At 50.3% G+C, this 17599-nt stretch overlaps 1 protein-coding gene across 1 annotated transcript in view; it reads left to right on the forward strand.

The window, feature by feature from the left end:
* Positions 1-15566, forward strand: part of LOC104076632 (sodium- and chloride-dependent GABA transporter 1-like) — a 25253-nt gene extending 9687 nt beyond the window's left edge. The window contains exons 6-14 of the mRNA XM_009577557.1: positions 1165-1299; positions 3501-3604; positions 3907-4031; positions 4859-4971; positions 10394-10525; positions 11248-11350; positions 11774-11874; positions 12641-12808; positions 15462-15566. Coding sequence (XP_009575852.1) covers positions 1165-1299; positions 3501-3604; positions 3907-4031; positions 4859-4971; positions 10394-10525; positions 11248-11350; positions 11774-11874; positions 12641-12808; positions 15462-15566 — 1086 coding nt within the window. The remainder of the gene's footprint in view (positions 1-1164; positions 1300-3500; positions 3605-3906; positions 4032-4858; positions 4972-10393; positions 10526-11247; positions 11351-11773; positions 11875-12640; positions 12809-15461) is intronic.
* Positions 15567-17599: the final 2033 nt, after the last annotated feature.

Consider the following 17599-nt stretch of genomic DNA (forward strand, 5'->3'; position numbering starts at 1 on the left):
CGCGCTCGGGTCTTGGCTGTCGAAATGCCCTCTGGGCTCAATTTTGTTTGAGTGCCTACAACTAAGGTTATGATGTTTCAAGGCAGAATCGCAGTAGATGCTATTAAATTTCTGACATTTACCTTTCATGGTTGTAAAAATTGCTACCGTGTTTATGGTAATTTTCATTCTAAGCATAGAGAATAACTCTTCCCTGTAAAGTCATGGGTCTGAGCACTCTCTGAAGGACTTGGGAAGAGATTTTTGGAGATTACTTAAGTTTCCCGTCTCGGGACAGCCCTTTGAGAGGGCAAGGCCTCTTCTGGGCTCCCCCTTTTGAAAATCATGGTGTCTTAAAATGCTGCCGGTAGAAAAAAACCTCACCACCTCCTTTGAAAATTTTCTTGCTGCCCTTTAGGGATTGGTGGGAGACTTTCAGATCAGAAGCACATTGTTATTCGCTGTGTAGCATTTCAGGCTAGCGCAGCCGAAAGGTAATTGCTTAGTTTAGTGAAACAACGATGCTGAGATAGTGAGATGTGTTATTTAGAGCACAGCGTGGTGTAGCGGGACAATATTATGAAAGGAATAATCTAGAGGAGAGATCAGAAAGAAGGACTTCAGGCATAGGTTACCCAAGCTGTTAACTTCCCTAGCGGCTCTCAAATAGGTTTTAGCTATGCAGCCGCAGCAAAGCCCCGGTGGTTGCCGGTACGGGCCCAGTGATGAGGGATGGCGTGTACCTGCCAGTCCCTGAAACAGTGCTGAAAAGCAAGTGGTGGAGTCAAGACGACTCACGTTGCTTGATACATTGGACTAGAGAAACACCAGCTTTAGCTCTGTAAAATAAGGATGTTATGACTTAAAGGGATTACTTCTATGGACTATATTTATCCCTGTGCAATTCCCTTGTCTGTGGGCAATTCATCCAGACTTTAGCATGCTACTTTTGCGATTAGTGCGTCCTTGCGTGTCATTGGCAGAGAGAAACCTCAACCAGCCAGAAACATTACTAGCACGGGAACGGGAGACAGAAAACGCAAGGAAATGCTGCAGAAAGCAGCGGTGCGCGGGGAGCCCGTCCCCCCCTCACAGGGACAGACACTGGACCCAACGCCACTGCGGGCAGGAAAGCTCCTGGACACTGGTGGGCTGAAGGCTTCTCTCCTATGGTGTCTTTCGCAGGTGGTGTATTTCTCGGCCACCTACCCCTACTTCATGCTCTTCATCCTCTTCTTCCGGGGAGTCACGCTGCCGGGAGCCAAGGAGGGGATCCTCTTCTACCTCACGCCCGACTTCAGAAAGCTCTCCGACTCCGAGGTTCGTAGCCTTGTGAGGAAAGTTCTTGCCTCCCGGTTGTCTCCACATTAGTCTTCCTCAGGCACTTCCCTTGAATATTTTAAGTGTTAAAAATAAATTGGAGTAGTTCAAGCAGTCACGACCCTCACAGGCTGAGACAAAGCTGAAGGGCAGGCCCTTTCTGGGTGGAAATCCATGCAGCAGCTCTGCTGTACTCAAGCAGTGTTATCCGTGGGGCGGGGGTTTGAGAAATTACCCCAACGAAGGAACCTCCCCTCCGGGCTGGGAATGCCTCATTTTACTAACTGTCCCAGGGCTGGTGATTCGATCTTGATCTGGTGGTCCCAGAGAAAGGAGGATATGGTGACGCTGGCATGGGCGCCTCAGAAGCGCAACAGTACACATGGCAGCAATTTTTGGAAGTGCTTAAATGACGACTGGTGGCCAGTAACATTGCTTTGGTCAGGGGAAGCACAGGGGGGACCGAGGAGAAGCATGGAGGCTTGCAAAGGCAAAGTTTTTCAGGCGACACAGACTCTGCCTTTTGCAGCAGCGATGCTCCTGTGGCTCGAGAGGTCACCAGTCATGTGTGAGTGGGGACAACTGGACACCCATCATTTCCCGAGGGGATCCCTCTCGCAGGAAACTCACTGTAACTGTACTGTACTGCCAGCTGCATTGGCTCTAACACTGGAAACAGGGCTCTCAAGATCAAAAGAGTTGTTTAAATACTATGCAATTAAGAAAAAAATAGCCTGCCCCCTTTTCATGTGCCTTCTAGGGTTTAAACCCTTAAGGCACCAGGACCAGCTTTGCAAGCTGTCCTCTGCAGTTGTTTGCACGAGAAACTTGATGTTGGAAAATCAAAGACACGCTAGTGGAAGAGGAACAGAGGGGGTGAGTGCAGGACGTGGGTCTCTGAGGGGAGCAGCACCCCTCGGGGGGCAGCTGTGAGAAAGGGAGCGGACACACACACAAATTCAGAGGATGCACGAGTCCTTTCTGACCTGCACCAGGGCCTGAGGGACACGGTTGAGAAAACAGGATGGACGATCCTTCCTCCATCCCCATCCATCCCTGGAAGCAGCCTCGGGCCACAGGTTTCGGAGGGCTGGGGATGTACATCTGGTGCTGTGCCAGGCTGCGCTCTCAATGCACTTGCCACGTGAGGAGGACGCAGACCCCCTGCTCCTTCTTCTCCTCCTCGGGGAGGCATTGCTCTCTAGCAGGCTCCCTCCTGACGCTGCAAGCAGGAGAGGCAAATGCCACATCCCTGACTCAGTGCCCTGTGTTAAAGTCCCCTGGCGGCCCCGTTCCCATGGGATGAGGTGCAGAGGCCCTGCTGACCCCACAGAGCTGTGAGACACGTCGTGGCTCCAGGAAGCAGCATGCTCCGGCCATGTCTGTGCGACACAGGTGCACAGCATCACCACCCCCAGGCAAAATGCGGCCGCACCGGCTGTCTCCACTACTCTCCTCTCCGCCTGCACCACCACCTCTGGGCCCTACCTCGCCCTGGAGATATGTGTTCAGAAAGGCACGGAAAACTCTGTTCTTCAGACACGTTCAGCCCGGTTGGCAGTAACACAGCTACAGGTTTCAAGGTGGTTCCTGTGACATTTCCAGCCGCTGGCCCAAACATTTCCTTGGAGCTTGGGTCAGCAGCCAGCATCGCAGGTGCCTGTGGCCCTAGTGACAGGGTGCCCGCAGGTCCTGACCACCCCAATGGGCAGGGTGGCCAAGCCCACAGCCCCATGGTCTGCACCCAGCCCCCTCTCTAGCCCTGTGCTGCCGCCTCCAGCAGGGAGTCCCCCCTGCTGCAGCCACGCCTGCAGCATGGAGTCCCTCCTGCTGCAGACACATCTCCTGCAGCAGCTCAGCAGCATGGAGTCCCTCCTGCTGCACTCCTCTCCCAGAGCAACCTGGCAGCAGGATTGCAAAAGCTGGAGGGAGTGATGGGCAGCATTGTCCAGAGGTTGGTGTTTGTCTCCAGGGTGTGACAGCCTTACCTGGCAAAGCAAAGACACCAAGATTATGGCCCCAACAGCTCCCACACGATCTCTGATAGACAGGATAAACACTGAAGTGTCCAGGTGTCTCATCCATCCCCTCTGTGCCGAGCTACTGCTCTAAGGAGGAAGGGTGGCCATGCTTAGAGGGCTGGATCCGCCGAGCTGGCAGCACAGAGGAAGACAGACTCAAAACTGTCGTCTTCTCCACAGGTCTGGATGGACGCAGCCACACAGATCTTCTTCTCTTACGGCCTGGGGCTGGGGTCCCTGATCGCACTGGGGAGCTACAACACTTTCCACAACAATGTCTACAGGTCTGTTGTTTTTTTCCCAGCCTCCTGCGTGTCCGGGAGTGCTCACGGGTGAGGGAGGGGGTCACGGTGAGTCTGGGGTGCCGGATCTCCGACGTCTCCTCGCTGGCAACATGCAGCCTAGGGGACATGCTGAGATAGTCATAGCGGGGCTCCTCCGCCTGCAGCACACTTAACAAGTCACCCGCGCTACCTCTCCGAGGCACAGGAACTGCTCCCGGCAGTTTTTGTTTATCCCATCCTTTGCTCCTGGCCTCTTGGTAGGGACCTGCAGGTCGTTTCTTTTCTTTCTTTCTCTCTTCCAGAGACTCCATTATCGTCTGCTGTATAAACTCCACCACAAGCGTATTTGCCGGATTTGTTATTTTCTCTATTGTTGGCTTCATGTCGCACATCACGAAGAAGTCGATCTCAGAGCTGGCCTCCTCAGGTAAGCAGAAACCCGGGTTCAAACGCAACAGCAACCTTTGAGAGCAATTTGTCAGTGAGCATGAGATGCTCCCAGGTCTTTCCTGTCCGGGACTCAAGTGTGCAACCCTTTTTGCACGCCCTCCCACCAAGATGGGTCTCAGGCACCTGTGGCTGATGTTCATCACACTCTGGCTGCAAAGGGCATCTCTGCTTGCTTTTAATGTTCACCTTCTTTTAGTGCTGAAGTTTTATGCGCTTTTGCTGCAGTGAAATAATTAGGCCATTTGCTTTCTGAAACCTTCCTGTGGAGAATAGATACTGCCTAGGTTTTCAGTAGATGTGATCAAAATTTGGACTCCCTTTTCCATGCAAAATTTTGAAATTGCAATCTCAGAATAATTTTTTAACCAAGATGGGACTGTGTCTTTTTGCACAAAGACATATTTTGAAATTGCTGTCTTCCCAGAGAAAGCTTTTATCGCAAGAAATAGCATTTTGTGATGGAAAAAAAGGACATCAGAAAAGTTATAACCAGCTCTGAATATCAGTTTATTTTTCTAGCAAAGTGCTCCAGCTCCATTTGGTCGCAGTAATTTGATGATTTTCTTGCTTGCAGGAAGCAAAAAGACAAAGCATTTCTCCAGTCATTCCTGCCTACCCATCCTACCCCTGTGCATCCCACCGGGTTGGTGTGTCATGGGCGAAGGCTCAGGTGTTTCTAGCTCGTATATTAAATACCTGCAATTCTTGACTGTGATCATTGTCTCTCTGTTCAGCTGGCCTTAGTTGAGACTTCATATCAAATGCTTTATAAACATGGGCTCATTCCTCTTTGCGTTACCACAGGCCCTGGACTGGCTTTCCTCGCCTACCCGCAGGTTGTCACACAGCTGCCCCTGTCCTCGCTCTGGTCGATCCTCTTCTTCTCCATGCTGATGATGTTGGGTCTGGATAGTCAGGTGAGACGACCCGTGGACAAAGTGGGGTAAGATACGAAGATATCTTCAGATGCGATGGTGGTGTCCCCTTCTGCACCTTGGGACAGTGCTGAGCAGAGTCTTTTCTTACTCGCCATGGTGAGATGCAGCTGCATGAAACAAAACCTCCCGTGTGGTCATCGTCTCCGCGCTCTTCCCTAACATAGGCATATACTGCAAGTGTGGCAGTATCTGACTGCTACCCAATGCACCAGTCTTTGTCCTGCTGCTAATTAAAAATAAGAGTAATGACCAGCTTCCAGCAGCCCAGCCGAACCAGTCAGCCGTATAAGACAATCACCACTTCCCTGTAGGAGGAGAGGATCTTTGGAAAGCTTTTCTCCCTTCAGATCAATTTTTGGCCCTAGTGAAGTGCCGGTGCTGCTGCGTGGGCACAGCATGGCCCCATCTTGCTGGGTGACCCTGGCAGCTGAGCTCACAGGCTCTAAATAGAGCTAGCAGGAAACTATCCCTGCCAAAATACTTTGGGACACGAGAAAAAGGAAAAAGGTTTCTTTCAAGTAATAACTGCTTTGTTCTTGTAAGACATGGTTCCCCCCACCCCCAAAATAGGTGTGTGAAATAAGGGAAATCAGTATTAACTACTTCGTTTTGTATCTGCACGATAATAGCTTGTGGACATCGCAGCTCTCTTGGTATTGTGTGAGAAGGTCAGTTTGGGTGCTTCGGATTTCCTTACTGAGTCACCTTGACCAAAATGCATTTCCCGTGAGGCAAGAAAATGTCATTACTTTGGCTTACTTTCATAGGTTAGGGTAGAAAGTTTCCATCTTCTCTACTCCCAGGAGCTGGGAGGAGCATCTCTGCACAAGGTACCCGACTCCAGCCAGACCCAGGGCTCTGGCGCAGTATCGACAGGTTGTGCTGAGAAAAGCAGCGATGCAGCGTTTGAACTAGGGCTCTCCCTTGGTGTGAGGGTGGTGGATTGATGCAGCGTTTTGGCATTGTTGTTGATAACAAAAGTATCTTGGGCAGAGCTGAAGCACCCTGGTGAGCAGGGGTAGATCCTGGCAAAGGGAAAAATGGAAAGAGCCATGCCTTGGGAAAGGCGGGATGCCCTTGCTGCTTTGCCATCAAATAAGTCTTACAAGATATTTGAGGGGGAAGCAGCTGGATATAGCAAAAGGTCTCTACCCTGCCCTGCGCAGAGCCCTCACAAAACAACAAAAAAAAATGGTCTCTGTGTTTTTACAAGTGGTGATACTTTTGTGTGATAATTCAGCATAAAAGTAGCTACGCAGTGAGGCAGTGAATTGCAGCGTGCCTCCCTTTTGAGTGCATCAAAATCAAAGGCTCCTTCAAAAGCCTGTGCTTGGTCTGTCACATCGTCCCCTGTGCCCGCATGCTCTTTCTTTGCAGTGCAAACCACCAGTACAAAATGGATGCTTTCTTGGATTACAGGTAGCGTTCATAAACCCAAGTCTAGCTCATAATCAGACTCAGACCTATTCCTGAAATGTAATAACTGGTTTCCAGGAAAATCTAAATAACCAAATCTGGTTTTCAATTATGGCACTCTCCCATAAACACATCATAAAGCTCACGTCTGTATTACCACAGACATTACTTGGCAAATAATTTCAAATAATAACTAAATGTTCCAAAAGAAGCTACATTTACAGAAAAAAAATTACTCTTCATGGATTATTCACTCAGCACTGGTAAATAGGTCGAGACATGACAATAAGCCCTCTAAGCACTGTGTGGAATTTATTTGCTGCCCTTGCTTCTGAAATACCACTTGAAATTCTCCAAGTCCCTTCTGACAGCTAGTCTCAGAGGGCAGGCAATCTGTGGGGGGCTATCATTGCCTGGAGGAGGAGAAGAAAGGACAGGGGGGGAACGAAGCATCAGAAGAAAAACAAGCTTTTAAAAAAGCACAGATAAATACATGTGAAGAAGCTTTCTGTCTGCATACTGGGGCTCTGATTCAATCAAACACACCATTAACAGCATGGCAGCTTATGCATATAAAACAAGTAACACAGGCTGCAACAACAACTGCAATTGCACATGCATTTTGAAGCATCCAGTTAAAAAAAAAAAAAAAAGAACAGATGGTTTTGCTATGTGCTGATTAAATATCATTTGTGGTATTTGCAGACAGGGAGCAGCCATTTTTCATTTGGGTCAGCAGCCCAGTCCATGAGGCACGGCAGGGCCATAGGGCATTTCTTGCACCCTGCACCCCTTGGGCTGCTGGGCTGGGGCTGCCCCGTTGTCACCGGGTGGGCACGGGGCCGTAGGCACAGCAGAGATGCTCAGGAGCCCGGCTAGCGAAGGAAGGTAGGCCCGAGATCTGCGTTTGCGATGCAGCAACAAGCCCCAACCCCTTAACGATGGTGGGAGTGGGTCCACGCATGTCCATGAGCTTCGACGGTGAGTCTTCTGCAGATGCAGCACAGCTACGTCTGCCTCTTTCTGCCAGGGTGCTCATCTCGTCTGCAGTTACTTGAAGGGGATGAATGACCTATATTGGTAGACACATGCCTCCCTCCCATGCCCCCACTTGCCGCTCGTGTGCCTTAATGTTCACTCTGTCTCTGATCCATCCGGGCTTTAGCTCTCTTGCGTCTAGACCCTCTTGCATAATATGCTAATGTTTTCTTTTAACCTACCAGTTTCCAGGTCAAGCATTTTCTCCCCTGGGGAGCTAGCAAGCCTTGTGACTGCAAGCCTGTGTCTGTCCCATGTGAGGCCGCCTCTCACAGGTTATTCATGAGGAATTTCAGCTGTGAGCAGTGAGACCTATTTTTGTGGCTCTCTGGTGCACATCTGGCAGCTGCGGTCGAACCCTCCGTGGGCCTGTGGGTCCTGGTCAGGGTGCTCTGCGTGGTCGAGGAGGGGATAGCAAGCCCCCGACACTGGGAGAGAATGGGAGACAGACTTTCATTCAGACCAAGGTGCCACATATATTGACTCCCAAGCCCAGATTGTCGGACCCAGCAGCTTGTGTAACGATTAAGCCCCTGAAGGGGAAAAAGAGCAAAAGAGAAAAGTAAATGGAAATAAAATCTTTAGGAGAGAAGCAATATCATGGGGCGAGGCATGAGGACGAACAGAATATGTGCTAAAAATTGTAGCTGGGGACAGTTGGTGAAAAAAATGAAACTTTTTGGAAAGCAGACTGAGGTGTGCGTGTGTGTGTGTGCGTGCGTGTGTGTGTGTCCATGACAATGACCAGATCCTCATCACTCCTGAAAGCAGCATGCTTTCACTCAGGTGCCTACTTATCTCGTGCCAGCATCTAAGGTTGGGTATGCAGGCTGGCACACATGGACCCCAGGCCAGCCAGGGAGCCACAGTCCCCGGGGTTGGAAAGGTGAGCCTCCTCCAGGCTGCATCACCTCTGAAGCCGGAGGCTGGCATGAGGCAATTTTCAGTAAATGGTATGAAGACCATTGTCTGTTTTATGGCTAGAAAAAGCAGCGTACCACCATTTGGTTCTCCACCTCATCCATTACACACCAGCTTAATTTTGGTAGGGGGCAAAGAGATTTCAACTCACTTTGCAGCCCTGTTCCCTATCACCCATCTCCCTGCCTTTCCCTCTGTGCTTTCGCTGACTTTGATCCCTCTTCCTGCACCCAAGGGCTGTCTGTTTTACTCCCTCCCGTTATCTGAGGCACCTTTTTCTTTGCTTGTTCTCCGCTGGACACCCCTCACATCCACCCTCTGCCCCCAACCACCCCTGGCCCCCCTCCGAACCCTTTTCCCTCTCTGCCTTGCCTGGTGCCGGACCGCCTGGCCCTGCCCATGACTCCAGCAGCGTCTGGCCATGCATCCACATGGAAAGAATAGCTTTTGACAGTGTTTTTTTTGTCATGCTGGCTCTTCACACTGCGGTGCCAGCTCAGTCGTGACTCTTCCAGACAAGGAGCTGGGTGGGATGGGGTGAAGAGATCACTGTCAATGAGTCTAAAGGCAGCTTAACCCATATCCAAATGGCAAAAGATGCTTTAATAGCACTTGTGTCCAACATAAGAGCTCATAAAAAGTTCGAGTTGAAGCAGTTCAGCTTTGATGCTCTGGGAATACCGGCTTTCCGCCCTACACCGTGCAGATATAAACCCCTGGGCAGAAACATCGCCCTTTGCCTTGCTCTGTCCCACGTGGAAGCCAGCCCCAGCAGCCAGCGGTGTGCAAGCTTTTCCACCGTCCCTGCCCAGCTATAGGCACGGCTCAGACTCCCCACTTTTCCTCCATACATCTTTCCAGCCCTCTGCTGCTCTTTTTAGTCTGTGTACCCCTAACTCCACCTCCACTCCAGTTTTTTTTCTTCTTGTGTCCTTATTCAAAGCTGAATCTAAAAATGCCAGCACTTTCTAGAGCGCTCTCTCAGGGACAGGGAGGTCCTTGACATCCAAGAGCAGTGAAACCTCTTTCATTTTCATTGGACTGGCTTGTAGACATTACTGAGGGTGACCGGGGAAGCTAGGAGCTTGCTGCCCTCATAAAGTTCCCAGGATTTTTGCTAGAGGCATGATGTGCTCTCTGAGACCTCGGTGTTACTAGTGGTTTCTGGGAGTGAGATATAAAAGTGAATCTCACAATTTTTCAAGAAATAGGAGGGAAGGATGTACTTCACATATATACAGTCAAACTGTCCTCATGCCACAGGGCAGAACTAGTAGGAAAACTGATTTGAAGGTAACAATCATGGGGACTTTTTTATGTGTTACGGTGCAGACAGCATTAATACACTGTGCCTGGCAGAGCACTGCACAAGCCATCCAGGCGTTTTCAGCTCTAGAAAGAGCTCATGTGCTGTGAGGATGGGCTTTTAATGTGCTACATGCACTTAATGTAGTGTGCTTGGAAAAGTGAAATAAAATCAAGGACTGGGTAATCAGAGATGTTATTACGCACATGCATGTGAGACTGGGCAGTGGGTAATGCAGCTCCTTCATGAGTGTTTTAGATGATTGAACAACACAAGCGCTGTTGCAATAGGCTGAGAAGAGCACACATGGGAAAGGAAGAGCAAGCAAGGTCCCGCACGTGTCCCAGCAGCAGACAGACGCGTTGCTGTGACAGAGAGCCTGGCAGCATCGGGGAGCGGGGCAGTGGCGGGGAGGCCCTAGAGACTTCAGGGGAAGAAAGAGGAGGCTTTCCAAGGGGGGCAGAAAGCGGAGATTTATCTCAGCTGATTTTAGGTATTTAACCCTGGTGCTTTTACCTCCCTCTATCTTCAGTAGAGGGAGAAAGGCATTTTCAGAGGACAGTTTGGACTAACTTTGTGCAGAGATGACTCCTTTTCTAGTGTCTGCAGAGAACATTTAAAGCAATGAGGCTCTCAACGTTGGAGTTAAATGTAGGAGGCGATGACGTCAGGCTAAGAGACTTATATATATATGTCTTTGGTGTATACCTTTTCCCGTAGTTCTGCACGGTGGAAGGGTTCATTACAGCCCTGATGGATGAGTATCCTCATCTCCTGAGAGCCAGGAAGAAGGTCTTCATCGCAGTAGTCTGTTTCATCTCTTATCTCATTGGATTCTCCAACATCACCCAGGTACAGATAGCCGTGCTTGTACCTCCATTCATGGCAACTTTCTAGTCACTTTGGTATAGCACAGCAGCACCGAAAGCTTTGGAGAAGTGACAGCATCCCTAGGAGCCATCCTAATGCTGGATAAACGGGCTTGCTCATCACTGCTATATCTCAGGTGACTTAGGATGCCTCCATAATTTTTACTACCATCCTATTGTCAGTCTGGCTTGTTTTTTTGCTATTTGCAATAAAGGCTCAAGCCAACAGAGCCCAGGCTGAGGGAACGCTTGGTGCAAAGGGTTAAGATAACATAAAGAAGGCCAGTCTGTTGGGGTCCTGAACCTCTGGGGCTGAAGCCAAGGTTCACGTGTGTGGAGGTTAGGGCTGAGTGGTCTGGAGACCGTTTGTGGAGCACTGTAGGTTCATGAGGAGGCAAGGCAGCAAAACTCCTGGGATGGGCAGAGCAGACTAAATTAAGTGACTCCATCTAAAACAGAGAAAAGTAAGAAATTCTAGTGAAGCTCTGCTTTTCTTCTGAACAGGCTGGCTAATTGTCTGCAAGAGCACATCAGTTTTGCTGCTGGGAACCAGACTCCAGTGGAAACACTGCAATTCCAGCTCTGCTGTCCAAAGAAATTAACATTAAAGCCAGCAGACGCAGATAGTAGCAATCCGAGCAGCTGGCTGATATTGTCAACCATAATCTATAACTAAACTCCTTGACCCTGGTTTTGTCTCCTCAGGGTGGCATTTATGTCTTCAAGCTGTTTGATTACTACTCAGCCAGCGGCATGTGTCTTCTCTTTCTTGTCTTTTTTGAGACCATCTCAATTTCTTGGTGTTATGGTAAGCACAAAAGACCTTGTTCCTTTGTTTTCTCCATGGGCACAGTGAGTTATTTCAGAAGCCTCCCACAGTGAAGCCAATGAAAACTTTGCAACTGAAAATAGCTTAGCCTGATAACTCCAGAAAATCAGGAGCGGAAGGCTGTCATCTCGCTTCTCCAGGCCACCACAAAGACCCCAGCACAAACTGGCCAATGCCTAGGGTCCTGCCCTCTGGTCCTTCAAGAGGACACGAGGAACACGGAAGCTGCTAGCACAAATTTGCTTTTGTGTCCCTGTACCCCATCCTCTCCAGATAATGCTTCTCATGCCACAGCATTGTCACCTTCTTGCTGTGTCTGGCCTGTATTGTGTCATGAGAAGAGGTGATGACCATGGTGCTGAGGTGGGATGTTTTTTTCAATGCTCATTTCTTCTTGTACAGGTGTGAACAGGTTTTACAGGAACATCGAAGAAATGATTGGCTACAAACCTTGCATCTGGTGGAAGATCTGCTGGGCCTTCTTCACTCCTCTTGTCTGCCTGGTAAGACCTGGGGCATCCTATCCGCAGGAGTGGATCCAGAAGTACCTCTTAGTTTGGATGGGCTGTAGGGGAAACACTATGTTCTCGACCCAGTATAGGTCTGGTGTAAGGTGGTCCTAGGCAGACTTGAGATGGGTAAAGTAATACAGGTGCATCTTTCACTCTGCCCACTGGAAATCACCTGTAAGAAAAGCTCTAGGTTATTGTTTTAATCTAAATGAGGCCATCAGTTCTTCATTCTTCTTTCTGAGATGCCAAAATATAAGCAAATAATTTACTATTTTAAAAAGTTATTATTGGTTCTGGAGAAGTCTCTCAGCTACTCCAGCTCCAGCCTCAGCACCTGATAGGCTTGTCAGATGCAGTATAACTGACTGCGGAGCAATTTTGCCTTTGCTGGTTCCTGCGCTTCCAGCATAGTACAGGGAATGGTGTGAGAAGGACAATGATAGGAAGATGAAGGCTCCTGAGGCCAACTGTGAGGATGCTGTTAACTTGCTTAGGAGCTGGTGTGGGGGCACTGCTTTGTCTGAGTAGTCTAGTAAAGAAGGAAATCAGGGGTATTCCAGTTCCAGCTTTTTACATAGGATAATATGAAATAATATGAAATTACCACTTGGTGGGCTGAGAGCATCTAGACTAGTTTAAGGAGCTGTTGGGTTGCTGTAAGACTGTTGGGACCCAAGAGGATAGTGAAGGAAAGAATGGATGGATGGACCCTGATTTTGCACGCCTTCACCTGTGATGGCTGGTGCTCTTTTCCCAGGGAGTCTTCTTCTTCAGTGTGGTGGAAATGACCCCTCTGACACTGGGAAAATATGTCTATCCCGCGTGGGGACAAGGCATTGGTTGGCTTATGGCTCTGTCCTCCATGGTACTAATTCCAGGATACATGCTGTACTGTTTCTTCACCTCAACGGGGACCCTCCAGCAGGTATGAACAGCTTCACCACTCCTCTTCCACTCTCTGCTTACAGTAAGCCCCCTCACTGAACTAAGCTTGAGAAGAACCAAGCAGACTCTGCTCTGACAAAGTTGTCAGAGTACTTCAGGTTGGTGCTGCAGGAGCTCTGCGCACCCTCTCCTCCAGGAGGGCTCAAATCAGCACAGAACGGCCTCCGGCGACACGGGCTCGCTGGAGAGGACTTGCTAGCACCACTGAGCACTGACATGTCTAAATGGCTGGGAGTACTGCCGGGCAGCACGTGGCTGGCTGCGTCTGGCCAAGGGGGTAGACCTTCAGGTAGTCTCTCCTTAGGTCAATCCGCTGTCCCTCACCGAGCTTTGTGTTATCACCATCACAAAAGGGGAGCCCTCTTTCGCTGGATATCTCTTTGGTGCAGGGGACTGGAGCCCTGGAAGAGATTGGGAAGAAATCTTTGAGGTTTCTTAACCCAGAGAAATCCCAATTCCCAGCAGTCCCTGGCTATGAGCATGGTTACCTGGCATGTCTCAGCAGAGAGATCAGCACCCTCCAAGCATGAAGCTTGAAATACCTCAGGGCTAGGACCTACTAGTGAAAAACATGCACAGCAGTCGTTTGTCATGTGCTTTGTAAAGGGCACTCAGTGAGTGAGGGGTTAAGAAGCAATGCAGACTTTTATGCAGGAGCCACAATACCCATAACTCTGATCTTGTTTAAAACATTTTTTTAAATAATTTGAGCACGGTTTTATGTAGCAGTGAATCATGAGTCTCTGTATGTCATACCTAGTAATTACTGTTAAGATTTTATTTACAGTGTTGACATTCAGTCTTGAGAGCACTGTGCACAAAGCCCCTGGCTCAATGCTGTCTGCTGCAAGCTACAGGTGTAAGAAGTCACCACAGGGGTGCTGATTTATGGCTTTCCCAGCCCAGCTGCAACAGCCACCAGACGCCATCTAAATCCCATGAGTTTACTTCATGGATACTGTATTTTGAATAATGTTTAATTCAGAAATATTTTGGCTGGAATTGCTGGACTGAGGTCAGCTTCAGGCTCGCTACCTCTGAGATCAAGTTGCAAGTGAATTTGACTTTCCTTCCTCCCAGCTCTCCATTTGGATGGGCTCTGGTGGGGGAACTGGATGGGTTTGGTGTCTCAGATCTGCTTTCAGTTTCTGGTCTCTCATCTGAGGTCGTGCTTAGGTTCTTGCCATTTTATGTTGAAGGCCAGTGACAATTCTAATAGTAGGTCCTTTCTCAGATGTTTCGAGGGCTCTGTATCCCCTCATAATATGAGCTGAAAAAGAGGGAAGAAGGAAGACTGCAAATACAGATATGGGTTCAACCCTTTGCTTAGGCTCAATCCTGTTTCCAGTAGGGATGGTGAAATCACGTCCTGGCATCCAGGGCCAGCTCATGAGCATGTTTCCACCCATCCCCCCAGCACCTCATGCAAACCAGCAGTGCCAGTCAGCAGCGTGAGTGGCTGGTGTGCACCCTCTCTGTCCCGCTCTCCCTCTAATAGCATCCACACACATGAGGAGACCCAGACCTCCTCCCCACTGTTCATAGACCCAGGAGTGAGCAGCAGATGGCAGCAGGAAGAACGTAGGCTTCTGTGTGTGTGTGTTGGTATCGGAGAGACTGAGAGAATTTTTGGCCTCTTATATGCACAGATCCTGGATTAGTTTGTAATAGAGCTGGAGCTGGAGGGAAATTAGATGCCAATGCTGAATAAAGTGGTTTTGACAGACAGGAAAGATTACAAGTCATTTTGATCCTACTGAGCATGAATGTGAGGGGGAAAAAAAGACCATGAATGGCAAAAGCAGCTCAGTGAACATTTCAGGGACCTCACCCAGCAACAGCCACTTGAGCGTTATTGGAGAGTAGGAGCTTGTTTCCCTTTGCTGGAAAGAGCTTCTTCCTGACTTAGTGATATCTATTCAGGTCAGGCTCAATCCTCCTCTGCCTTCTCTTCTGCAACTTACAGCATTAATCCCTCCCTGACAGGCAAAAGTGATTCATTCTTCTTCATCACTCCTGATGCTCACTCCACACGCCTCCAGTAATGACTTGCCCCTCCATATTTTCCTGGGTTCTTGCTTCACTTTGCTTGGCTCTGCAATTTTCATTTGATCAGCACAGGGCGACAGGAATTGCTGCTGGTGCAAAGGTTTGTGCAGGTGGACTGGTCTGATCTGCATCAGCGGCACAGGCCATAACCTTGTCAGCCTGCTGCAGCTAGTTAATAATGCTTTATAACCAACCCTAGTTGAAAAATTATGGAAACTGGGAAAACGGGTCTGCTCTGAAGCCTGCGACATTGCAGCTCTCGGTCCTACTTGCAGGCGGTACTGCCTGGAAACAGTTTGCCTGCATTATAAGGGTGATCCCTGTATTTCAGATAAAAGCAGGAGCTGTTGTGCTGTGTGCAGCACCAAAGCAAAGGTGACTTGCAGAGGCTTTCAGTGGATTGCTGAATCGTGCTGGAGGAGTAACTCCTGCCGCATACACCGTCCCCTCACCCTGTAACTAGGGCCACCTCTGAGGCTTGGGGCGAGGGGTCCCAATCCTCAGCTGCTGCCATGCCCCAGCTGCCCCACTGCTGCCGCCCCGGGCCCCCAGCTGACACGCTCTCTCCCTTCATCCCCGGGCAGCGCTTGCAGCAGATGACGCAGCCCAAGCCAGAGGCGCACGCTCAGAACAACGGCCTCCAGCCGAAGACGTCCTTGAATGGGAGGGTCTCGGATGCCGCCGTCTAGGAGGAGAGCGCGGACCCCCTCGCCCTGCCCCGTAGCTGCTCGCGCCACGTTGTCCCTCGAGCTCCTCTGGCACAGCTCGCTGTCCCCGGCTCCGTGGTGGCTTTCACTTGTCGAAGAGAGGAACTGGTGGAGGAGCCCTCTCGCACCTTTTCCTCCCAGCCTGGCTTACCAAGGCCCTGCACGAGCTGCCACCAGGGCGTTGTGCGGTGATTGTCTTCATCCTGCAACATCCTGGTCCAGGCTTTCAGGGAGGAGCAGCCGGTGCCCAAGTCTTCCTCCTCCTGACGAGAGGTGATGTTTCTAGAGAGCTTAGACTGATCGCTGACCACTTCTCTGTTCTTCTCCTTGCCTTGCCACGTGAATCTCCGCAGAGCATCCCATAGCACACAGCTGTGCTGTCACCCCAGAGAGCCCGCTGACACCAGGTTCAATCCCAGATGGTTGTCGACTGATCTAGCATAAACCAACACTAGCAAATGCATAACTGGAGGGAATATGGCAGAACGAGGGATTCCAGTGAGGAGTCCAGCATGCTGGTAGCTGTAGGACATCACCCCAAAACTGGAAAAGGGCATGAGGACAGTGTGTGCTGCTCACGGGTGCCGTATTTCAGCCCTGCACAGCCTCCAGTCATTATCACGGCATCCATCGGGGCTGGCACTGTGAGCCAGAGCCTAGCAGAGTAGGCAGCCTTTTTCTTCTGGAGCATCCTGCCCTCTGCAGCTGTGTGCAGTAGCCACTCCCTGACTCTAAAATGCAGTTAAGAGGGTAAGTGGAGGGCTCTTTGCTAGAGGCTGTCCTAGTCTCCTACACTGACCACGCTCTGCTGCAATCAGCTTTGTGTGGAGGCAAGAGGTCTGCTGTGTGACAAGGAGACTTTCCAGCACGGTGTAAATCTCCCTCCCAGCTGGAACAGGGCAGTTCCTGCCAAATACCCTCCCTGGCTGCATCCCTGGGTGGGAAGCGGTAAGATGCAGCATAGTGCCCACAGGTGGTTTAGCTTATACCTTTTTTGGGAAGTGGCAACACCTAAATCCCAGCCAGCGTAAGGCAGGAGCTCCTGGGGGAGCTGGTAGGACATAGCCACCATGCTCAAACCCACCCCGTGAACCAGTGCTGACTTCCCTTGGGAAGTGCCTGTACTGCCAGCCACTGGTGCTGGCACATCCCGACTCCCAGCACACAGAGCATGGGGGGCCGTGAGCTGTTGTAGATGATGCTGGAGGAGTGTATAACACCTCAGAAAGGCTGGGAAGTGTTTCAGAGCAGTCCTAAAGCAGCAGCATATTTCTGGTTTATAAAGCCTTGAGAAAGGAGGTGGCTCATCATAGCACCATGTGCAGGTGTGACAGTGATGCTCCCATTTGTGACAGCTTCCCAATGACCCACGCGGAGATACCTGTGTTCTCAGCATTTGATGAGCACCTGTTGTACATGTGCACACATGGCGTGGCTCAGTGCAAATTAGTCTCTCCCCTCCCTTGGCAGCCTGACAACATTGCCAGGTCCGCTGGCCTGCTGTCCCACCGGCTCGCGCTCCCAGGCTCAGCTCAGAGTCAATGAATTCCAAGGAAAAGTACGTCCCACTCACGCTGTGGAGCTGTGACCTGATGCAGGTTGGCCCCGTGCTGCCCATCCTTGGGATTAGCCGGTGCACAGGGCCAACCTGCTCTTCTGCTGGTCTGCCAGCCTGAGGATCGGTAGCGTGAAAAGGAAAGAAGTCATCTGGTGATTAAAGTTGAAGTCAGTCACCTTTGGGGTTGGGTGCCCTGCCAGCTCGCCAATGCATCTCGATTAACGTTGCTTTAGATGTGTAACCAATTTGTGTTCGTACACGTGGTACGTGCTGCGTCCTGGCTCTTAGCGGTCATGGCTACCAGGCCTTGAGTGCATGTTTCGCAGTCTCCAACACCAGGAGCTGAGATCACGCCCTGTCCCGCATCGTCAGTCACCTTTGGGGTTGGGTCCCCTGCCAGCTCGCCAATGCATCTCGATTAACGTTGCTTTAGATATGTAACCAATTTGTGTTCGTA

Source organism: Fulmarus glacialis, unplaced genomic scaffold, assembly GCF_000690835.1.
Source record: "Fulmarus glacialis isolate BGI_N327 unplaced genomic scaffold, ASM69083v1 scaffold22665, whole genome shotgun sequence".
In the NCBI taxonomy this organism is placed as follows: Eukaryota; Metazoa; Chordata; class Aves; order Procellariiformes; family Procellariidae; genus Fulmarus; species Fulmarus glacialis.